Source organism: Sorex fumeus, unplaced genomic scaffold, assembly GCF_029834395.1.
Source record: "Sorex fumeus unplaced genomic scaffold, SorFum_2.1 ptg000095l, whole genome shotgun sequence".
In the NCBI taxonomy this organism is placed as follows: domain Eukaryota; kingdom Metazoa; phylum Chordata; class Mammalia; order Eulipotyphla; family Soricidae; genus Sorex; species Sorex fumeus.
The window spans coordinates 280,884-304,592 of record NW_026606152.1 but is presented as its reverse complement, the minus strand read 5'-3'; the positions used below and the strand labels follow the sequence as shown (position 1 = coordinate 304,592).

Genomic DNA, 23,709 nt, shown 5'->3' with positions numbered 1-23,709 from the left:
GGTGTAGAGTGACTCCTTGAAGCTTCCAGAGGTACAGGGAGGTGGGGAAGGTGGCCAACCCGACCCCAAGAAAGCGTGGTGACTTCAGTCACAATACCCACATACCCAAATTTTCAGCAGATTATATCTCATTGACGTTTGTCTTGAGATGGGGAGTCAGGTGGGGCCATGGCGGTGATTTTGGATTGTGGGGGCAAGCGGCTGTCAGGGGTCTGCGTGGGCAGGCACCAGGCTGACCCGCCCTTCTCCAGTTGACCCCAGTCTGTTCAGCCCTTACAGGTCTGAGATTCACTGAGGCTTTTGATCTCTTTTGAGATTTGTTTGTGGGTCTCTGAAGCAAGGCCAATAAATGAGCTTGTGGTTTAATTTCTTGAAACTTGGTCCTGAGTTGTTGGGGGTCTGGCCCGAGGCACAGTGACAGTTTTGGGGTGATGCTCTCGCCCTGCAGGGATAGGCTGACCTGCTGGCAGCACCGTGCCCCTGGGCCCCAGTGACGATAGCAGCGACCCTGGGAGGAACCAGGACCGGGCCTAGGGCTGCTACGTTCCCTTGGGGCCTCTGGCAGCTGTAGCCCGGCAGTCCAGCAGGGCCTGACCAGGGCACACGATTGGCGCTCAGGGAGGTTTTCTTCCATATGCTGTGGGCAGTGTGAGCTCAGGGAAGAAATGGCAGATGTGGGTCGCCGGGACCCCACGGTGGGAACTGAGTTGGGCCGGAAGGGCCTGAAGGGCCCTGTTCAGACACATTCAGCACCAGGGCTGTCGCTGTCCTCATGCATCCCACTCCAGGCCAGCCGTGGTGGGTGACGTAGCTCGGGGCCCGGGGCTGCAGCTGGACGGGGCTGGGCAGGGGCAGGCGTCGGTCACTTGAGAGGGGACGGCCCTTGGGAGGAGTTAACATTTCACCATTGATCATGACACTGATTTGTTTCCCCAGAGACAAGAGTTAGATGATAAAATTGCCAAGGTTTCGAAAGAAAGGCAGGAACTGGCATCTAAAATCAAAGAGGTAAGGGGTTTATTTACTGTACCGTTTTCCTGCTATTTTTTTTAACTTATTTCAAATTCAGCTGTTTTTTGTTTTGTTTTGGGGGCCGCACTCAGTGACGTTCAGGGCTGACTCCTGTCTGTGCGCTCAGGGGTCACTCCTGGCAGTGCTCAGAGGACCATATGGGTGCCAGGGACTGAACCCAGGTCAGCCGGGTGCAAGGCAGATGCCCTCCCCGCTGTGCCATCTCAGCTGCAATTTGGGGCCACACCCGGAGGCGCTCAGGGCTCTGTCCTGGCTCTATCGGGGATCACCCCTGGTGGTCTTTGAGGGGGGACCCTGTGGGGTGCAGGGGATTGAATCCCGGCTGGCTGAGCTGCTTTTGAGCCTGGCGTGACTCGGTAGTGGCTCCATGGAGTCGCTGTTCTCCCGGGGCTTCCTGCTCCTCTCCCCGCTTCCTGTCGGGGGCTGGGGGGTCGCAGCCTGGAGTCCGATGGTTTGGTCTGTGCGCGCAGGTCCAGGGACGGCCCCAGAAGACACAGAGCCTCATCATCCTGGAGTCGCACGTCATCTGCTGCACACTGAGCACGAGCGGGGGGCTGCTGCTGGAGGCGGCCTTCCGCGGCCAGGGCGGCGTGCCCTTCAGCTGCGTCATCGTGGACGAGGTCAGCGAGCCAGTGGGCATGGCGTAGCATCCCTCCGCGGCGGGTGTGACCCGGCAGCCAGCAAGCAGCGGAGACCCCATGGCTCAGATGAGCGGGGAGGGGAGGGGAGGGCGGCCGCTGGGGGCTGAGCCTGGAAGACCCTGCTGGGGAGCGGGAGGGGGGGTGTGGGGACCCCATGGGGGGCATGTTGCTGAGTGGGTGCTGTGACGGCTCAGCATTCTTGGCATCGATGGCATTGCCTTTCCTGAGCAGAGGGGACCCTTGGCTGTGCCCGTGGGGTGCTGAGGAAGGGGCGCTCTTCTGTGCCCGCAGCTGCGATGGGTCTGGGGGCCCGTGACACGGGGGGTGCCACTGACCCCGCGCTGTGCTCATCCCCAGGCCGGGCAGGCGTGTGAGGTGGAGACCCTGACGCCCCTCATCCATCGCTGCAACAAGCTCATCCTGGTTGGAGACCCCAAGCAGCTCCCCCCAACCGTTATCTCCATGGTAACTCGATGCCAGCCTGCAGAGGTGCTGCGGGCTTCCTATTCTTCGCTGTTGGGCGGGGGGCAGGGTCTTTCCTGGGGGGGGAAGTCGGGAAGGGGCGTGCGGGTGCCCAGAGAAGCATCTTCAGAGGAGGGAGGCAGGGAGGGCCGATGGTTCCACTCAGCAGGCCACAGGGGAGAAGCCCCAGGAGTCAAGGGGAGCTGTGTCTGCATGGTGGCTCCGGCAGCCTGGGGGGTGGGTGAGGAGAGCCGAGCCCCGAGCAGCCACTGAGGGCGCCTCCGCTCACCCCTGGTCTTGTGGCTGGGAACATGGAGCTGCTTGGGCCGCTCTGTTCCTGGAGTCTGACACCTGGCTCCCCTTGGCTGTGCCCAGGGGCCCTGGGGCGGATGTGTAGAGGAACTTGTGAACGAGCCCCAGGAAAGCCCCGAGGTGCGAGAGGGAGACCCAAGTGACAGCGGCTGGGCCTGTGTCCCCTGTAGGAAGCCCCCGGCCCTATGCCACAGTGCCAGGGGGGCTGTTGCAGGCTGGCGCCGAGTCCCAAATGTGACTGGACGTTGTGTGGTGCTGCAGTGTGCACTCTTGGGGTTCCTACAGGGGTCACCTCACAGGCCAAGCCCAGTTTTCCTGTTATCTGTTGCTCTGTGTGTGTATATGTGTGTGCGCGCGTACGCCTGCTCACACCGCATGCGCTGTGCTCAGGGCTTACTCCAGACTCTGCTCTGGGAGCTCAGGGTCCTTGTGGGGTGCCAGGGAATGAGTCGGGTGGGCCGTGGGGAGGCTCCGGCCCCCCACTTCTATTTGCGGTGGGCCCATGGGTGTGGAGTGCAGTGTGGTAGGCCCGCGGGAAGGCGCCCCTGACTTGGCAAGCGGTGGGCACCAGGGCTCCCAGAGGGCTCCTAGCATGGCGGGGTGGGGCTGACCCTCACCTCCCTGCTGGGCAGAGGGTAGCAGCAGCAGTGGACAGATGTGCCGTGTGGACACTGCAGGCCAGTTGGAGTCACCTAAGAATCCCCCGCGTGGAGGACCCTGGCCTTGCATGTGGCCAACTGGCTCGACCCTTGGCACCCTGTAAGGTCCCCAGAGCACTTCCAGGAGTAACTTCCAGGAGTGCAGAGTCAGGAGGAACCCCTGAGCATCGTCAGATGTAGCCCAAAAAACTTCAAAAAAAAAGAAAACAAAACAATTTTCAAATGAATCATGTCACAGTGCTTTTTCTGGCCCCTGTTTTTTGGGGTGACAGCTGGGTGACGCCGGACACTTGATTAGTCTTTTCATTTATTTCAGTTCATACTAAGGGAGTGTCAGCCAAACCCAGACATTATTTGATATTTTTAGTTAAATCAGTTTTTTGGTTCGCCATCTGTTTAGTGGCTGGGTTAGGGCAGCAGAGGAAAAGGACCCACAAACCTCGCCCAGGGAGACCCCCGAGGCCTGCGTGCGTGCTCAGCCCCAGCTTGAGTCAGGTCTGCGGCCGCTGTCCTACCTTTTCTCTGAAGCCGGGCTGGCGGGGCGCCCAGTGCTCACGGCTCCATGGCCCTTGCAGAAGGCCCAGGAGTACGGCTACGACCAGTCGATGATGGCCCGTTTCTACAAGCTACTGGAGGAGAAGGTGAAGCAGAGCCTGATCGGCCGGATGCCCATCGTGCAGCTGACTGTGCAGTACCGCATGCACCCCGACATCTGCCTCTTCCCCTCCAGCTACGTCTACAACAGGAGCCTGAAGACCAACAGGTGGGCGCTCCCCCGGGCCCGGCCCTGCTTCCCCGTCACCTGCCAGGGCCGGGGGCCGGGTGAGGGGACAGCGGCTTGGCGCTTGCCTTGGCGTCTGGCTGTCCTGGATTCGATCCCCGGCATCCTGGGTGATCTCTGCCAGGGGCCCACCAGGAGTGATCATTGAGCATTGTCTAAAACCCAGGAAGTGTAGAAAAATAAATAAATAAAAAATCCAGGAAGTGTAGATGGCTGCAAAGGCAGATGAAAGGAAGGGACAGATGCCCCATGGGTGCCTCCAGACGTGTCCCTAGTAACGTTCCTGGGTCTCTGTCCTGCGCATGCTCTTTGCTCGTTCTTTCTCAGGGCTCTGGAGGGGAGAAGCGGCGCCTCATCTAACATAACTGACCGCTCCCTCTCCACGCATTAGGTGCACGACTTGGCACGTGTGTGTGCGTGTGCGTGTGCATGTGTTTGTGTGTGTCCCGGTTATAGACGTAGCTCTAATACCAGAACAGCAGCAAGAGGCATTTGGCACTTTTCACTGAGACACACCGAAGTCAAGCGAGCCTGTCTGTCTGCTTCCACCAGTGTCCCCCCTGCACGACCTGCCCCTGCCCGGCCCCCAGGAAAATCGGGTGGTAGAGAAGTTTCCCCCACAGTGACGTGTTTTCTGAGGTGGCCCTGTGTCGCAGGACGACCGAGATGTTGCGTTGCTCATCAGACTGGCCCTTCCAGCCCTACCTGGTGTTTGATGTGGGCGACGGCGCAGAGCGGCGGGATAATGAGTGAGTTGCCCAGGTCCCTCCTTCCTTCCCTCCCTCCCTCCCTGCCTCTCTCCTTCCTTCCCTCCTTCCTTTTTTCCCTCCCTCCCTCCCTCCCTCCCTCCCTCTTCTCTTCAGCCGTGCATTACCGCGTTTCTATTCCTATGCCAGCTCTTGGGGGGGAGGGTCACACCCTGCGGGGCTGCTCAGAGTTTGTGTTGGCGGGTCACACAGGGCAGCTGCCCCGTCAGGGGTGGGACTGGGTCGCCACGTGCCTGGCCAGCGCCTTCCTGTGCGCTTCCCCGTGTCTGTCACTAGCGGAGTGAGGCTGGGGGGCTGGCGTGACAGACATCCTCGTGGGTGGCGCAGAGGGGCAGAGTGGGTCCCCTGCACTGTGGGGTGTGGCCCTTTGAGCTGTGGGTAGGGACGTGTCCAGGGAAGTGTGCGGGGGACCGCGGGGGAGGGAGCCTGAGGCAGTTTGCTGCCGCCTCTGCCAGAGAGGCGGATTGGGCAGGCGCCTGGGCCGAGGAAGAGCAGCTGGGGCAGGGGCCGGCGGCGGGGCCCGGAGGAGGACAGCTGCCCTGGGCAGGGCCTGGGCGGGAGACCCCCGCCTCTCCAGCCGGGGCTCCTCCTGCTCTTGTCTGTTGACGGGAAGGAGAAGGAGCCGGCCGCCCCTCTCGCAGCCTCGCCCGGTGGACGCTTGGATGTCCATGTCCATGTCCGTGTCCGCTTACAGCTGCGCCGGTCGCTCGGGGCTGAGGGAAGTGAAGTGGAACCGGGCGCTCGGCTGCTGCTAGCGGGGGTGGGCTTCCGTTTCTCTTGCTTAGCTCATATGTGAACGTCCAAGAAATCAAACTGGTCATGGAAATAATCAGACTTATCAAGGAGAAGCGGAAGGACGTGACCTTCCGGAACATCGGCGTCATCACCCACTACCGGGCGCAGAAGATCCTGATTCAGAGGGACCTGGACAGGGAGTTTGACCGGAAAGGGTGAGCGGCGTCGGGAAGTTGGGGCAGAGGAGGGCCCGGCTGGTCACAGGGGCCCGGCCCGGCCATCTCCACAGTGGCCGTCCTCGTCTCATCCCTGCTCTGGGAATTCTCACGGCCTGTGTCACAGAGATCGTGTCTGTTTTCAGTACCCTGACGGATTAGGGTTGAACTCAGGAGTGAATGTTGACAGGCTGGCGAGGGTTTGGGTGCACAGGCAGAGCATGAGGGTCCGCACACGTGCCCCCAGCCCTGCTGGGCTGGCCCCGGGCCCTACCGCTGCTCAGCGGGAGCCTGTAATGGTAACATGGAATAGAAGAATTTACGTGTGCATGAGTGAATGTGAGCTCAAGGCTTCTTTTTCCCTTTTTTGGGGGGGGAGCTGGGTTTATTCCTGGCTCTGCACTCAGGAATCTCCTCTGGCAAGGCTCAAGGGACCAAAGGGGGTCCCCAGATCCATCCTGGGCTGGCCATGTGCAAGGCCAACACTCCACCTGCTGTCCTTGTGCTCTGGCCCTTCAAAAGTTTTTTTTTTTTTTTTTTTTGGACAGGGCTGGGGGACAGCCAGTGGTCCTCAGGACTCACTCCTGTCCTGCGCTCAAGCTAGAAACTCCTGCACACATAGGAAAAACAATCTAGTTAACTAGAGCTTATAAGACATGGAATTTGTAATAAGGAATTTTCCAAAAGGAAAAATCTAGAACCCAAACTTTCCTGTTGACTTCTGTGAACATGGAGATAAGAAAACCCACGGCTGGGGACGTGGTTCCATGGCGGAGCGCTTGCCTTGCATGTGTGAGAGCAGGTTCGGTCCCCAGCACCCCGCGACTCCCCGGAAACAGTAGCAAGAGTCGCCTCTTGCAGGGGGCGCACACTGGCGCTCAGGGCTCCCTCCCGGCTCTGCCCTCAGTGATTGCCCGGCCTAGTGCTCACACATTTCACTGATACGCAGCTGGATTCAGCAGCATTTAAAGGATTGTGTGTCCCCTAGGCCAGGCGGGATCGCATGGCCTTTGGAACGTCCAGGGTGGCTCAGCATATAGTGATGTTACCCTAGATCCTACCTGACAAGAGGGCCCAGCCCCTCTGGACAGCAGCGGGCCAGGCACTTGGATCCCCCGTGCGACAGTGATCAGAGCACTTGACTCGGGAGTAGAGTTGCACTCAGCTGAGAGCCAGCCCTCGAGGAAAAGCAGACCCTGAGGCTCCCTGCTGTTTCTGCAGGTGCAGTAGAGGCTCTTGCGGGGCAGCTTAGCAATGAAACGCAGTAGTGCGTGCCCCCCAACCCCACCCCCGGTTATTGGGTAAATCTCAGTGTACCATTCTGTCACCTTCTGGGTCGCGTGAGAATCAGATGCGCACCTGTCCGAGTCTCAGCACAGAGGCCGAAACGTGGCGCTGAGCAAGCAAAGCCCAAAACCGTGGCTTTGGACAGATTCTCCACAACAGGAAAAGCCACGGAGATGGCGATGGCGGTCGGGGGCGGGGTGGTGGTGACCAGGCCGTGGTTGTTGGGACATGGGTGGCTGGAGCAGGTGGGAGCGCTCTGGGGTCAGCGGTACCACTCAGAGAAAAGGTCAGCGCTGCTTAAGTGATCTTGGAAGTGGCCAGCCGGGAGTCTCTCATTCTGGCATCATTTTCTTGTTTACAAACAGCCCGGAGTATCTTGGGAAGTCCTGAGACTTCCAATGCGGCAGTGGCGCAAGGCGGCCCCTTTTCTGACAAATACTCTCTCTGCTCCAGACTGGCAGAAGTGGACACGGTGGACGCGTTCCAGGGCCGCCAGAAGGACTGCATCATCGTGACGTGTGTCCGAGCGAATTCCGTGCAGGGCTCCATTGGGTGAGGGACCGCTGCCGTTCACTGTGGCCAGAACCCGGAGCTGGATCTCGGGGACCCCTTGAGAGAGCTCACTGTGGCGCCTCATTCATTCTCAAGAGCCCTGGAGACCTTGTCAGCCGCGTCTCCTGGTGCCTTACTCACCCCTGCACCTGGGTCTGTTCACGGATGGGGCCCGGTTCTGTTCTGCGCGGGGTCCTGAGGGACTCCCCCTGTCTGCAGGACTCCCGCTGGGCTTGCTTGGTCCACCTTCTGTCCTCTTCCTTGCTAAAGGTGCCAGGGACTCTGATGTGAGACAGAAATCCCCAAGTCTTGGATCCAGGGACTCTTACTTTCTCTTTTCATGGAGAGCAGTAGGAGTCGGCCGTTGCCCATGGTCTTAAGGGAAGTGGTCATTTCTCCTTTCTCGGCAGTCAGGCTTCTCATGTAGTGGCGGCCACTGAGCAGGCCCATGTGACCGGAAGGTGTCCCCCCCATCCCCCATCAGGATGGCACTCTCATTTCTGAGCTCCCTTCAGATGCTCTTGGTGTATGTATAATCCTCCATAAATGTCACCATTGTTTCATTTTTTAATTATTTTTTTGCTTTTTGGGTCACACCCGGTGATGCACAGGGGTTACTCCTGGCTCTGCACTCAGGAATTACCCTGGTGATGCTCAGGGGACCATATGGGATGCTGGGAATCGAACCCGGGTCGGCCGCGTGCAAGGCAAACGCCCTACCCGCTGTGCTATCTCTCCAGCCCCACCATCGTTTCATTTTAAAGATGTTTAAGATAGAGAAAAATTGACCTGTCATATGTTCAGGGGCATTCAAGGGCATTCATCATATTGCTGGTGTGTTTGCAATATTCTGCTCAAGTTTGAACGGGCCGTGGACAGGAGTTTGGGGGGTTCTGCTGCCAGGGGTCGGGGAGGAGCCCAGAGAAGCTTCTGTCCCGTCTGGTCTGCTGAGTGACGCTCAAAAGCGTGTGTGTGACTGTGTTTCTCTCCGGCTCAGCTTCCTGTCCAGTCTGCAGCGACTGAATGTCACCATCACCCGGGCCAAGTACAGCCTCTTTATCCTCGGGCATCTGCGTACCCTGATGGTGAGTGCCTGCCCTGCAGAGGGGAGTGTGTCCGTCCCATTCTGTCTGCCCGTCCTTTCTCCCTTTTCCTTTGTTGGTGTTTAGTTTTTGGGACACACCCGGCAATGCGCAGGTCACTCCTGACTCTGCTTTCAGAACTCACTCCTGGCGGGGCTGGGAGGACCGTATGGGATGCTGGCGATCGAACCCAAGTCCGCTGTATGCAAGGCAGACACCTTTCCCACCATACCTGCTCTTCGGCTCCAGGGAGGCCCAATTAAAAAAAGAAATCTTGGTTGAGTTTTGGTTTTTGGTTGAGTTTTGGTTTTTGGTTGAGTTTTGGTTTTTGGTTGAGTTTTGGTACACCCCTGCTGGCATCAGGGCTGCCCCAGCTCTGTGCTTGGGTCACACCTGAGGCGCTGCTGGGGGAGAAACCGGGCCTGCTGCTTGGAGCCGCTGTGAAGGAGGCGGGTGTTTGTCCTAGAGTCACATTGGGCCGTGCACGCACAGAGCAGCCTGGCGAGAGCGGCCTGCAGGGTCTCCAGATGCTTTTCCCGGGTGCCACCCACTCTCTCCGGGAACTGCACACTCCTCTGAGAGGTGACCAGATCCTTTTTCAGTTACTGCCGACGCCAGCACAGGACCACCAGAGGGCGCTCCAACACCGCCAGCTCAGTCACTTAGTGCAGATAGGCGCGCTACCAGGCGGGTGCCCGTAGCCAACGAATTTTTTCTCTTTACCATATATTAGAGGAGTACATGGAGTGGCTCTTGCTTTGCAAGCTGCCAACCTGGGCACCACATAGGGTCACCTTAGCTCCGCCGGGTGGGACCCCTGAGTGCAGAACCAGGGGTAAGCCTGAGCATTGCCATGTGTGACCTCGGAACAAAACCAAATTAAAAATCTACGTATTATCATGTTTGTCTGCCCTGAGATTTCCTGTATAACTGGACAGTTTGAAAACTTTTCATAGCTACTTGGAGCCTGCCTGAAGAGCGTGTGGAATGAGGGTGTCCCAAGTATTGTTCCTGGCAAGACTTGGCGGCCAGGCCGCTGGCTGCGTGTCAGGGCGTGTTGGGGCCCGTGGGGGCGATGCTCTCCCGGTGTTGGGGACCACGGGGGGAGAGCCCCCGCGTGCCCCCTTCCTACCTTCCCCCCTCCACAGTGCTTTGCAGGAAGCGTCTGTTCAGGGCCGCAGAGCTGCACTGAGACACGCTGCTCTCTGTCGTGATGTTCGCGTGGCTGTGCTTGCTGGCGGCGGAGGCGGGGTGCGGCCTTCTCTGCGTCTTGCTGCACTGCCCGCTCCTGAGTGCCCGCTCTGATTCCAGGACAACGAGCACTGGAACCAACTGATCCAGGATGCGCAGAAGCGCGGCGCCATCGTGAAGACATGCAGCCGCAGCTACCGGCACGACGCGATGAAGATCCTGAAGCTGAAGGCCGGCCCGCTGCATCGCAGCCTGACGCACCCGCCCGCTGGCGCCCCCGAGGCCGCCCGGCCCCCAGGGGGCCTCCCCAGCAGCACACTGGATGGCGGCCTCACCACCTCGTCCCCCTACCTCACGCCCCCCGACTCCGGTGAGTCCCCGGTCCCCGTCAAGGACCCCGAGAAGCCCCCGGTGCAGGACCGCCTCCGGGACCCCCGGCTGCTGAGAAGACTGGGTGTCTCCCTGGGTCCCCAGCCCCCCCGCGTCTGCCCCGTGCTGGGGGAGCCTGGAACCCTCGGGGGCATGCAGGATCTGAGCGGCCTGCTGCTGTCTGCACACTGCCCCCTGGACACGCTGCCCCCCGGGGAGCCACGGGCTGCCAGCGTCCCGCAGAGGACCGCAGGCTGGGACAAGGGGCCACTGGGTGACGGCGACAGCTACCCCAAGAGACGGAAGCTCCTGTAGGCCGCGGCCCCGTGCCCGCCAGCACACTCCCGTGCAGGCGCCCCCTCGGGAGCGGGGTGGGGGGCGAGGAGCTCGCGCAGAGCTGTGTCGGTAATAACGTCCTTGAGGTGGACACTCAGGAAGGCGGGTCTCCCCCCGCCAGGCAGGGAGCTCGACTCAGGTAGGAATGTACATTTGTATAGCAAGTCCCGAAACTCTTGGAAACGTCAGAACATCACTTTTCTCTCCCGGCTTAGAGTGTTAAGCCTTTTCTGTGGAACCAAGTTCATAGCTGAGACGCGTGGGAGAGGGCGGCTGCTGGCAGCGACTGCCCTGAGACTGACCTCTGGGCAGGATGAGGGGGGAAGCGTCTCAAAGCCCCTGCTTCGGGCCTGGGGTGCTGCTGGGGCACAGCGGAGGGCTCTGGCACAGGCACCCGCTTCCCTGATGGGGGAGGGGGGCAGGGCAGTGCCCTTGCCTATCGGCCACCAAATGCTGGCTTCATGCCGGGCGGCTCCTGGGAAGCCCTGGCTGGCTGGGGATTGTACTGCTCGCAGCCCCCTGAGCTTTGGGTCCGGGCAGGCGGCAGACCTGGTGTGTGTGTGGCCCGAGTCCGTGTGGGAGGAGCAGGGCAGGCTCGGCCCCCCGCACCCAGGCCTGGGCACAGACCTCCCTGAGTGGCAGATGTCCAGGCAGGAGGGCAGGACGGGGTTAGAGCAGCGGCTGGCAGTGCCCACAGCCGCCCCGTGGGACAGTGCCACTGCCCCATCGGGGCATTGTGTCGTGGGAAACGTCCGCAGGCTAGGGAGGGCTTTCACAGGACACCGTGCCACCGTACCCGAGACACGCCCTTCCGTTCAGACGCCTCCTGGGGCTGTGTCTGCTGCTGTGCGGCCCCGTGGGGCTGAGTGGATGCTCCCAGCCTCAGGGAGCCCCACGCTGGTGAGGGAGCCCACCCCGTGCCAGGGCCCCAGTACAGCAGACGGGCACTCGCCTCACGCACAGCCAGCCTGGCTGGATCCCCGGCACCCCACAGCGTCTGAGCCGCCAGGAGTCAGCCCTGAGCACAGCTGCTCGTGGGCCCCAAACAGGACAAACCAAAAAGAACCAAAAAATAAACCAAATGCTTTGTGAAGTCTGATGTATGATTTTGGAGCCTTGGGAAGGGCCCGCTCGGGGTTTGAGCCCTGCCCCAGCACAGCCACCCCCGCCCTGCCCGGGGCATGCCTTCGTCCCAGTGGGCCAGCCATGGGGAGTGTCCGCGTGGCGGGAAGCCCAGCTGCTGCCCGTCTCTCTCCACTGCCCTCCCCACAACACCAGGGCACCCGCCAGAGCCTTGGGTCGCTCCTCTGTACATGATTTGCCTTGGATTTCTCGTGCGGTTCAGTTAAACGTTTTCATGTATTTTTCAGGAGCACATTTGCTATGTATATGTGAATAACCTCCTGTAAATGAATTTTCTAACAAAAGTACTAAACTATTTTCTAAAATTAGATGTGTGCGGTGGTCCGTTTGTCTGAGCTGTGGATTGTGGTCTTCTGTGGGGAGATTTCCGGCGAGGGGCAGCAGGTCTGAGCCCCCCACGGTCCCTGGGACCCCCTGAGGAGGAGAACTGGCGGGTGTAGATCCAGACTCAGCCCAGGGGCCCCGGCACCGCTGGTACCTGCTCGACTATTTGGTCTGTTCCAGACCATGGCGGTGGTGGGGGGGGTTTGCTCCTTCCAGCCGATGGATGGTGCCCAGCCTGAACCCCTGTGGCTCTCCAGCCCTTCAGAGGTGCTGTTGGGGGGGAGAGGGGTCCTCCATGCATCTGGATGTGGGCACCAAGGTTTGTCCAGTGGAAACGCCAGCCTCAGCAGAGGGCCCCAGTGTGGGGAGGGGTGCCCGGGCCTGCCCCTGCCCACAGCAGTCCCCAGCGACGCCCTGCCCGGGGTGCCCAGACCGGGAGATGGGGGGACGTGCCCCTGACCTGCTCCCACACTCACTGTCGCTGGCCAGGAGGTGGGTTCTACGGCTCCCCTGCAGAGCTCCACTGGCGCACCTGGGCCCATGTACTTCCTGGGGCCTGGGAGGGTCCCCCCAGGACGCTGATGCAGTGGGCTGGCCATCTTATGCTTCCGGGAAGCCGCGCCCTCTGTGTCCCCCACAGAGGCCACCCCGGAAGCCGTAGGCTAACAGTTCACCAGAAAGCACTTCCTGTGGTCCAGCGGTTGTGAGGGCGCTGGCGGCTGAAGGCCAGTGGGCCGAATTGGACTGACCACAGGAGTCGAGTGAGCACCCTCCTGGGTGAGCTCTCATTGCAGCCCTGCCGGGGCTCGGCCGCATCCCAGATGGGAGCCCATCTTGGCAGACCCTCACCCACCTGCAGAGCTGAGCTCCGCGGCAGTCCCCCCAAGGAGCGGCGGGCGGCATCAGCACCAGTTCGGGAGGCTGAGGGAGGCCGGGAGGGCCTGGGTCGGCCTCATGGGAAAGCACTAGAAATGCGTCAGCAGACAGGCCTGAGCCCCGCTGTGCCCCCGCAGTCACCAGCCTGCCTGAGAGGTGAGGCCTCGCGGATGTGGTCACATGGGGGTGTGACCTGCACCTGACCTGTGCCTTAGCTGCACCCCAGTGTCCAGCGATGCAGTCGGGTGCCTGGCTGCTTTAGGTGGGGACGGGGGCAGGCAGGGGCCCTTCCGAGGAAAGCGGCCAGGGAGAGGCACCCAGGCAGTGGCAGGCCCTTTGAGGGGGAAAGGGGGGATCTTCTGCCTGGGGCTGCTTGGAGGGTGAGTATGGTGGGGTCAATTACTAGTTCGGTGGTTAGTCGGACTGTTGAGCCCAGCAGGAGTACTGGGAGTAGAGTCGGGGCCCGCATTCATCCCCCCTCCCCCCGCCGTGTGGTACTCTCTCCCGCTGCCTGGGAGATGTCAGGGTTGCAAATGGCCACCAGCCACTTCCCTTCACCCCGCAGCTGAGGTCAGGCCTGAGGTGTCCTCCGGGACCAGCTGCCACTCTGATGGACGATGCACACGGCCACCTCAGCCGCGTGGCATGTGGCGCCTGCTCCCCGGGCAGCTGACACAGCGAGCTCAGAAGGCGGGCACTGCCCCCCCCCCGCCACACCCAGGGGGCCACCAGCAGGATGAGCGGCAGTGGAGCCTTTGGTGCAGGCTCAGGGGCGCGGGGGGTGCCCCGCTGAACCCAGCCCTCCGCACCGACCTTTGGCCCTGCTGGCCTGGGGATGGAGTGGGTCAGGCCCGCAGCCCCTCTTGGGCCTGACCCTCGCTCCCATCTGGACCTTTCCCTTGCAGGCTGGGTTCTGGACCGCAGAGCTGGGAGAATCGGACCTCCAGCTGTGTGTGAATGCATGTATATGCATGTCTGGATACATAACTGCACACATGTGTACACATGGGCAGCAATGTACCGCACCTGCGTGTACATTGTGTGCATGCATTGTAGGCATATGTTACATGTGCACATGAATATGTATGTACAACATGCACCCTCGCATGATGCATACAGTGCATGCATGATCTTGTGTGCACACGTGTATGTGCATGCGTACAGCAATACATGCACTTATGTATGCCTGTATACACACAGACAGCACATATTTGTGTACAGACTTGCAGTGGTACACGTGTACTTGTGTGCACCTATGTTTACATGTATGTATGCACCTAGCACTTATGTGCAGTTGTGTGTGTGGTGAGCTGGCATGTACATATGCACACACCCCAGCCTCTCTGCCGGCAGATGCTTGCAATGGCCCTGGAGTGTCTGGAGGCGGCTCTGTCGTCCGGTTTCCTGGGGGCCACATTGAGCTGGCTCTGCCCTGGGTGGGTGTTTGGAGTGACTGGGGGAGTGTGGGAGGAAGGACCTGAGGGGGGCCTGGGTGTCCAGAAGGAAGTGCAGTTGAGGGCCTGAGACAGCTGTGCACAGGAAGCCGGCCCCAGGGCTGCCGCCAGCTCCCCACTGCTAAAAGGGGCGGGCATCAGCGACCAGGGCTGTTGTCCCCTCTGCCAGGTCCTCCAAAAGGCATCAGCTGGCCATCTTCCACCTGAGGGCACCATCTGGCAGCCCCCGACGAGGGTCCCTAACTTAGCCACCAGAGGCTTGCTTGAAAGGACAAAGGCCTTTCAGAACTGCATTCAGGAACACACACACACATTTTTTGCTCTAGTGCAGGGTTTTGCTTTGGTTGTAGGGCTTCGCTTTGGTTCCGTGAATGCTGAGGGGGCGTTGGGGCCGGGAAGGCACTTACTGGAGTTGGGCAGTGAGGAGGGGGCGCTGGGGGTCGCAGTCACGTCCAGTTCTAGTCCTTCCTTTCTCCCTTCCCAGGCCTCTCAAGGCCAAACCGAGAGCTACACTGGGGGCCTTGGGGCAGGGCGGGGGCGCCCAACCCCGGGTCCCATCCACTGGGCTTCATTCCCCCCCCCAGGTGTGTTTGGGGCTGGGGCCCCCTGGGAATCCAGAGACCAACCCCCACCCCTCCCCCTCCCTCTTCCAGACGCACAAGCGCTCCCAGCTCCAGGTCCCCTTCAGGAAAGGGCCCAGGCCCCCTCTCCCGCCAACAGGAGGTGGTGGGGGGGGGGGGCAGCACGGCGTCCTGACGGTGGCCGGGGGTGTGCGGGAAACCCGGGGTCTGCGCGGGAATGAGCTCAGGCGGAGAAGGGCGCGGAGGCGGCCGCGAGCGGCTTTACTGGGGCGCCGGCGGCCCCTCAACTGCGCGGCGAATACAAACAAAAATAGTTCTCTACAAAACAAAGGCCCCGGCCCGCCCTCCTCCCCGCCTGCGCCCCGGGCCCGGTGGCGAAGGAGAACAGAGAAAGAATAGAAAAGAGAACCCGCTCAGCGACCGATCGGGGTCCCGTCCGCGGGCCGCGGGGGCCGCGGGGGCCGGCGCGGCGTTGGTGCTGCGGCGGGGCGTCGCGCCCGGGCCCGCCGGCCGAGTAGAAACCATAAGGACCGTAAAATAAAAAAGGGGGCGGGGCGGCGGGTCCCGGCCCTGGACGGCGCGGCGGCCGGTCAGCGGGCCAGGCGGGCGGCCAGCCCCAGCAGCAGGCAGCCGAGCAGCGTGGCGGGGCGCGGGCCGCCGGGCGCGCCGTCGCAGTCGGGCTCGCAGCGGGGCCGCTCGCAGCGCTCGCCGCCGAAGCCGGGCGGGCAGGCGCAGCGCTGGTTCTGCAGGCACGTGCCTCCGTTGGCGCACAGCAGCAGGTCGTCGTCGCACACGTTGGCTGCGGGGCAGACGGGCAGTGAGGGCGCGGGGACACCCACCCGGCCACCCGCCCGCCCGTCCCGCCCGTCCCGCCCGGGGCCTCTCCGCCGCGAGACGCCCCCTTCCCGCTGCGTGCAAACCCCTCCGTCCCGGCCACCCCGGCCACCCCAGCCCCGCTCGACGTCCGACTCTTCCCGGCCCACCCCAGGGAGCGCCGGCCTCGCGGCCCGCCCACCCCGTCCGGGCTCACGGCCCTGGCCCCCGCCCACACCTGCCTCGCCCCACCCTCCCTCGTATCCCCGCCCACACCCTCAGCCCACCCAATCCCGTTCCCGCCCTGGCCCTGGCCCTGCCCACCGCCCCGGCCCCACCCAATCGCATCCCCGCCCGCCGCCCTGGCCCCGCCCCGGCCCCGCCCCCGCCCGCCGCCCGCGCCCCGCACTCACGGTAGCAGCCCTGCCGCCAGTAGTGCGTGGGGAGACAGTCGTCACACTTGGGCCCCGCCGCGCCCTCGCGGCACTCGCAGAAGCCCGTCTCGTTGCACCGGTCGTGCACGGAACCGATCTGGTTGCAGTTACACTCTAAGTGGACACAGGCGCGGGCCGAGAAGTCAGGGAGTGCCCACCTGTGTTCCCGCGCCTCCTGGGCCGGTCCCCACGCCGTGTCCGCGGAGTCGCCGTCGGGCCCTGGAGGACTCCGGCCCGTGGGGCTGCCAGCCGGGGGGGAAGGGGTGTCCCCGAGCCGACGGCTCCCTCCCGGGGCGGGGCAGGCGGGGCTAGGGGACGGTGACCGCACACGCGCTGGGTCCGGGCACTTCTGGGCTAGCGGCGGTCGGTCTCCGAAGCCCGGGGCTGTGCGCGAGGCTAGCTCGGGTGCGACCCACTCCCCCCGCTCACCGATGCACACGTTCTCGTCGTCCAGCTCGGCCGAGCCGTTGCGGTAGTAGCCCAGGCGGCAGTGCTGGCAGTGCTGGCCCCGCGTGTTGTGTTTGCAGCTGACGCACGTCACCACGTTGAGGAAGTCGATGTAGCTGCAGCGGTTGGAGTGCCCGTAGCACTCGCAGTCTGCGCCGGGCGGGCGGGCGGGAGAGGCCGGGTCAGTGGGCGGAGACGGCGGCCGCCCGCCCCACCCCGCCCCCATGCATTCCGGGAAACTGAGGCACAGGGTCACGCAGGGCAAGTGGGGCGCTGGGCCTGAGCCAGCGACATTCCCACCGGCCCCGGGCAGCTTCCCGGGAGAGGACGAAGGCCGAGGGGGTCCGCGTGGGGGACGCAGCGGCCATGCGGGACGCAGGTCACAGGCCTGAGCGCGCCCGGGGGTTCAGAGCGCGCATGCGCGAGGCTGGAGCTTCCTCCTGGTGCAGCAGTGAAGGGTCGGGGCAAGGCGCCCCTCACGCCCCATCTACCTGGCATCCTGCAGATCGGACGACCCCGCCCTGGGCCCCAATTCTCTAAGGCCCAAGCCCCTCCCTGCCCCACAGCCTGGTTGGACTCTGCAGCACATGGGGACCCCCTACACACGCACTCCCCATCCTGCAGTTCCTAGGCTTGTCCTGTGACCCCCCGGGGGGGTTGGGAGGTGGAACCCCACATTAAGGAGGGGTGCGGCTCAGAGTGGGTCGCCACCAGGATTCTCTTCCAAGGGGCTCCGCGGCGCAAGGGCCAGCCCTACCCCCTTCCCTCCTGCACTGTCCCCAGGATCCGGACCCCTGTGCGAGATCGGCCCCCCCTCCCCGGGGAGCCGCAGGCTATTTCAGGCAGCTGCTCTCCGAGCCGCTGACTCATGTGCCCGGCTCCCCCGGGAGCACTGGGGGCAGGTAACCTCGTGCTCACCTTGACCCAGCTACCTGCCGGCTCTGCTGGCCGCCCCTGGGTGTGGGAGAGGGGGAGCGCCCGGCCGCCGCCGCCGTCCTCTTACCTTGGAACCCCGCAAGAGTCCCTCGGGGAGGTTTGGGCCTGGACTGGGCGGGTGCTGGGGTGGCAGGGCGTGGAGCTTGGAGGGATTGGAAACGGGCTTATTCACCAGCCAGCCGGGCCTGCTAGGTCTCCCAAGGGGCCTCAGGACACTGGCATGTCACTTGTTCACATCAGGCTGCCACTCACCCCAGACACAGGAGCGATGCTCTTAGAGACTGCCTGCCCCGGGCTCCTGGCACAACTTTGAGGACTTTTACATCCTTTGCATCTCTGTCCCTCCTCCCCTCCTGCCCATGGGCCACCCCCACTCACAAAGGGGAGCCCCGCTTCCTTGTGGGGGCCTGGGTGCGCCTCCCAGTGCCCGGGCCCCTTGTCGCCCAGGGCACTCACTCCTCAGCGCCTGGGATGCAGGCGGGTCCCCAGCCCCGCCCCCCAGCATTTCCTGCGCAGTTGGCCCGTGGCCTCAGGTCCCGCCCTAAGGCTCCGCACCCTTGGGCTGTCACGGGTCATCCGAGCGCCCCAGGTGCCGTGTCGTCTCCCCAGCAGAGGCCGGGAGCCCCGCCGGCCTCTTAGGCCTGATGGGGTGCGAGTGGCGGGTTACAAGGCTTTGGGGGTCCCCAGACTGGCCCGCCCCTACCTGCCGCTGCTGTGGGGGGGAGGGGGGCCCACGGCTCCGCCTACCTGCCACAGCCGAGGGGCCCTGGGGGCGCGCCCCCAGAGGGGCGGCAGGAAGTGGCCCGTTCCACTCTTGGGGAGGAAGAGAAGAAAGGAGTTACAGGGAGGGGCTGCTGGAAGCAGCACTGTAAGAAAGGGTCTCTACAGCAGCCGGGGGCTGGGTTCCAATCCGGGAGGGGGCAGCGTCTACACTACCACTACGGCAGGCCGCCGGGCGGGCTGGTGTGGGCCAGAAACCAGAGAGGCAGGGCCCCGGGTCTGGCACTCTGTGGGTACCTGATTTGGGGGTGCTGCCTATTCTCCACACTCGAATGCTGGGTGCTCTGCGCGGGCCGGGACCTGGTCTGCTGGGGTTCAGCTGGGGGCTGGGTAGTAGCAGAGTCCAGAACCAGCAGCTACACCAGGAACCGCTCCCACCTGCCCCCTGCCTTGGACTCTTCATCAGGGACTCCTGCGTGAGTCCCCCTCCCCCCCCCCCACCCCCCCCCCCGCCCCGCACCCCCTCGCCAAGACTCAGGGCCACAGCAGGGGAAGTGACAGGGCGGGGCAGGCTTTGTTGAGTTTCCAAGGACAAACCCAGAGGGAAGGACCAGCTGCTGCCCAGGGAGCGCGGTCCAGCCCACGCTCAGCCACAGAGGCCACACTCAGAGGGCTTAGTTAGAGCTGCTGGGGAGCCTTTTCCTTCTGGAACCTTCTCCCACCCCAGTCCTGCAGCGGGGAGCTTGGGGTGAGCGGCCTTCTTTGGCCAGCACCCTGGCCTCTAGTGGCCTGATGGAGGCACGCGGGGGGGGGGCAGGGCCCAGGGTGGGAGGCGCCTGTCGAGGGATCCGCATGTGGGGGGCTGCCCAGGCCACGCTCAGGGGGGCTGCGAGGACCACAGTGAGAGCAGGTGGAGGGCCCGCTTGTTCCGTGGAATCAGAGTGGCTGAAGTCATGACTCCGAGGCGCCGAGCACAGGCCCCAGGGTCAGCCGGGTCCCCTGGGCCTCGCTCACTTTTCCTGACCCCACTTCCCCCGCCTCTGCTGCTTCCCTGGTCCTCACCTGGGGCCAGGCAGGGGGGATGCTGGGCCCTCGGATTCCACTCCCGCCTCTGACCAGGGCTCCCTCCCTGCTGCCTGCACCCCCACCCCACCTGAGACTCCCTGCCCTGGCCTCTGGCCCTGCTTGGGACATAGATGAGGGGTCCCTGTGTGCCCCTGCGTTAGACAGCAAGAACTGGGCTGTTCCTGTCCCCCAGGTCCAGGTCTGCCTGTCACGGGCTCAACGGGAAAGAGAGGACTCAGGGAACAGCGAAACTTGGGGTGGCCAGAGTCGCCCCAACTTTTATCGCAAAGTCTGTCCCTGGACTGGGAGACCTCTGCGACCCTCATCCCACCTCTGCAAGGACCCCTGTGGGGAAGGGGCGCCTTTCATGGCCAAGCACCCCCCAAAGGTCAGTGCAGGAGAGGCTGGGCCCCCCCTGACTACGGGCACGCCTGGTCAGGGGCTCCCTTCACTCTTCACCCTGCGCTGCCCACCCAGGGGACGGCTGAGCGGGGGCAGAGGGCCGGAGCCCTACTTCGCGGGAGCTGCATGGGATTTGCTACTGTGCTGGGGGTCCCCTGCAGGCCCATCCAGGAGTCCAGGAGGCAGGAGGCTCTAGTCCTTGGGGTGTGCTCACACTGGCCCCCACGTGGCAAGGTCTGGCTCTCATTCCCCAGGAGTCCAGCTCCTGGCCTGCTGGGCTGACCCCTCATGAGACCCCTCATAAGATGGGGACCAAGTGGGTGGGGCAGCTTGGCCTGTGGGGTATCAGGAGCCGAGAGGTGGCTGGGGGCAGGATAGGGGGAGTCCCCGCAGGGCTTGGAGATGGGGTCTCTGTGGGAGCTGGCAGCCGCAGGGTATTCCGGGGCCCCCACCAAGTGCCCCCAAGGTCCAGCTTCCTGTGCCCTCTGGAGCCCCTTAGGGTACATTCTGGAGAGGGTACAGCCCTCAAAAAAGTGTTTTTTAGAGTTGGGACAGGCCAGCTGCAGCCAGCAGGGGGCAGTGCAGGGTGGGCCAAGACCCCACACTACTGTCCCCCTCACCATCCTCCCCGGAGTCCCGCTGGCTGGACACCACAGGACCTGCCATGCCCCAGCCAAGGCCCCAAGGCCCCACGCGGCAGGGATTTGAGGGGAGAAGTGAGCCCACACTTGCACAGCAGGAGAAGCTCCCAGTTGAGGAGGAGCAGGCGTGAGCCCCGGGAGCACAGCACCCCGCATTCTACAGCACCGAGCAAGCCAGAAGGGGCGCAGAAGCTGGCACACGCCGAGGAGAGGTACCCAGCACGCGGGCTGTACTTACTGCCGACCGAGCCCGCAGCGGCACCTGTGGAGGAAGAGGAGGGTCAGGGGCGCCCCTGCTCCCTGCAGGGGCCAGGGGTTCTTCTGGAAGTGGGACAGCTCTAGGCGCCCGTGCTGGGACAGCCGCTGAGGCGGAGCCCTTCGAGACCAGGACATTCAGCAGCGGCGCTGCGGGAGGCGAGGCTTGCTGGCTGGCGGTTCCTGGGGGCTGGGCGGGCAGGGCCGGGTGCTGGGAATGGGCCACCAGCCCTGGGCACACAATCCTGCAGGCTCTGATGCCATAGAGAAACCAGGGAAAGTGGGGGCAGCCCTAGAGCTTCCTGGAAGCCTGTGTGGGATGCGAGGACAGTTGGTCCTGGCCTGAGCTAAGCACTGCCACGGGGTCCTAGAGGCCTCACGCCCCTCCAAGGGGCTTCCTTGGGCCTGAGTGTGTGGGTGGGGGCTGTCCCCTGCGCGGCTCCTCTCACCAGCCCAAAGTCACATGAGTTGTGGGTGGAGGGTGCAGCAAGGTCGGGTCCCCGTGAGGTCTGAGAGTCGCTCATCTGGAGAACGGGCCAAGGCACTGGGAGTTCCTGGGGCAGCCTCAGGGCCAGCTGGGGCTCTGCTGTTCTGCCACTTGGGGGCTCCCTGGATTTGTGGTTTCATGGAGACGCCTGAAGATGAGGCTGGGCTCCCTAAAGGTGTTATGTACGAGACATGGATGGGTGTACCCCAGGACTGTCTCCTTGGCCCCGCTGAGTCGGGAGAGGAAAGGAGGGTATACATACATCTGAGCATGTGTGTGCATGGGTATACATGCATCTGAAAATGTATGTACATGGATCTGAATATGTGTGTGCATGGATGTACATGCATCTAAGCATGTATATGCATAGGTATACATGCATTTCAGCATGTGTATGCATAGGTGTACATATAACTGAGCATGTGTACATGGGTGCACATGAATCTGAGCATGTGTGTATATACGTTTAAGTATCTGAACATGTGTGTATGGGTGTACATGCATCTGGGCATTGTGTGCATGGGGAGATACAGGGACTTGGCACACACCTATGTGTCTGTGTCTGTGCACACATTGTGTTTGTTTGTACGTGCATCTAAGCACACATGTGAACGCTTTTGTATTTGCACTTGTTTGTACATACATGTACCTGACCACACGCACATGTGTGCATTTGACTACTTGGTCCTTGTGTACACGTGTCTGAACACAGTGTAATTATAATGTGTGCTTGTGTGTATATGCACCCAGAGCATGTTCATGCTGTGCATATATTTGAGCATGTGTCCTGTGTACATGTATATGAGCATGTGTATGCTTGTCTTACACATATATGAGCACATGCATGTGAGTCCACGCACCTGAACATATGTGTATGTATGTATGCACATTGATGAGCACATGAACCTGTGTGGAATGTGCACATGTAACACACCACGTGTGTATGGCTGATCATGTGTGTACATGTATCTGATCACACACATGTGCACATATCTGAGCCCATGTCTGCATGCATGGATAGGCGTGCATGTCTATTAGATTTGTGTGCGCATTTTGCATGCGAGATGTGTCCAGGGGAGAGCCCCACGTGCGTGCGTGTGATAAATACGGGCCTCTGTGAGCAGACGTGTGCCTGGATCTGAGCCCCGGGGCATGGGGTGCTCCACAGCTCTGGTGGGAGGCAGAGGATCCCAGGGAGGCAGAGGCACAGGGTGTGGCCTCTGCCGTACGTACAGGCGTTGGGCGAGCCATGGGGCAGCGGCAGGTAGGAGCCGGCCCGCCAGGAGCGGGTGCGGAAGTTCTTCTTGCACTTGCCACAGTCGGGGCCCGTGGTGTTGTGCTCACACTCACACTGCAGGCTGCCCTCCCGCACCGAGCACAGGCTGGCGTGCAGGTTGCACTTGCACCTGCGGACAGAGGGCAGCGGTCAGCGGTCAGCAGTCAGCGAGCCCCTCGGCCTGGCCCCCCTCCCTTCCCGCAGGACAGGAGGAAGCAGAGCCCGCAGCAGGAGGGCGGGGAGAGGAGACCTCGGTCCCCAGGAGCCCCGCACCCTGAGGGCAGGCGGGGAACCCTGGCCCCAGCCCTGCTGCTCCCTCCACACATGCATTATTCATTCACCCAGTGAAATATTCATGGGCAACTCATTATTCCGCAATCCGGTAAATAAAGAGGAAGAGCAGGCATTTGTCCTGCACCTCCGGGGGCGGGGCGGGGGCTTCATAGAAGCAACTGGGGGAGGAGGACAGAGATCGGAGGTCGCCGTTTAACAGCTGCGACTCAGTGAAGGGTGGAGCTCAGAGTGGCGACAGCCTGGAACAGCACAGACAGACACATACGGACAGAGACACAGACACACAAACACAGAGACACACACAGAGACACAGACACACAAATACAGACAGACACACACAAACAGATGTACACGCAAACACATACACAGACCCCCCAAACACACACACAGACACAGACACACAGACTCACAACACACAGACACACACACACACACTCAATAGATGACTGAAGCTCAGAGTAGCAACAGCCTGGAATAGCATATACCGGGAGACACATACACACAAAGAGATGCACACATAGACATCAAGACACACACAGCCATGCACGCACACACAGATCCACAGACCCAATGAATGACTGAAACTCTGAGAAGAAACAGCCTGCAATACACATACACAGAGACACAAAGAGATGCGCACACACACACACAGACCCACAGAGACACATGCACAAACACACAGACATGCATGCACACAGATACTGACGCACATGCACACAGACACACAGATACACATGCACACAGATAAACATAGACACACACAAGAATACAGACACACACAAACATACAGATACACAGATATATATAGACACAGATACAGACACACACAGAGACACACAAGAGACACACACAAGCACACAGATACATACAGTCACACACAGATACACAGATCCTTGCACACGGACACACACTGAAACCAGAGAGATGCTTTGCCACAGAAGGATGCCCCCAGCCCTGCGTCCCTGCGCACAACTCCACCCCAGCTCACTCTCACCAGCGCGAGCTGAATTTGAAGCTGACCAAGTCCCTGGACGCAGCTACATTTTTTTTTTAAATTTTTGGGTCACACCTGGAGATGCTCAGTTGACACTCCTGGCTCTGCACTCAGGAATAACACCTGGTGGTGCTCGGGGGGGGGCC

General features: G+C 62.1%; 2 protein-coding genes across 2 annotated transcripts in view; one reads left to right on the top strand and one right to left on the bottom strand.

The window, feature by feature from the left end:
- SETX (senataxin) overlaps window positions 1–10,632 on the top strand; it is a 33,123-nt gene extending 22,491 nt beyond the window's left edge. Inside the window, exons 18-26 of the mRNA XM_056132666.1 lie at window positions 937–1,008; window positions 1,503–1,652; window positions 2,031–2,138; window positions 3,682–3,869; window positions 4,544–4,636; window positions 5,440–5,604; window positions 7,345–7,443; window positions 8,441–8,528; window positions 9,837–10,632. Coding sequence (XP_055988641.1) covers window positions 937–1,008; window positions 1,503–1,652; window positions 2,031–2,138; window positions 3,682–3,869; window positions 4,544–4,636; window positions 5,440–5,604; window positions 7,345–7,443; window positions 8,441–8,528; window positions 9,837–10,400 — 1,527 coding nt within the window. The 3' untranslated portion in view covers window positions 10,401–10,632. The remainder of the gene's footprint in view (window positions 1–936; window positions 1,009–1,502; window positions 1,653–2,030; window positions 2,139–3,681; window positions 3,870–4,543; window positions 4,637–5,439; window positions 5,605–7,344; window positions 7,444–8,440; window positions 8,529–9,836) is intronic.
- Window positions 10,633–15,389: 4,757 nt separating this feature from the next.
- The window catches only part of NTNG2 (netrin G2), a 44,495-nt gene continuing 36,175 nt past the window's right edge, over window positions 15,390–23,709 (bottom strand). Inside the window, exons 3-7 of the mRNA XM_056132717.1 lie at window positions 22,233–22,405; window positions 20,496–20,519; window positions 16,476–16,643; window positions 16,026–16,160; window positions 15,390–15,598 (exon numbers count right to left, since the gene is read on the bottom strand). Of these exons, the coding sequence (XP_055988692.1) occupies window positions 15,390–15,598; window positions 16,026–16,160; window positions 16,476–16,643; window positions 20,496–20,519; window positions 22,233–22,405 (709 nt within the window). The remainder of the gene's footprint in view (window positions 15,599–16,025; window positions 16,161–16,475; window positions 16,644–20,495; window positions 20,520–22,232; window positions 22,406–23,709) is intronic.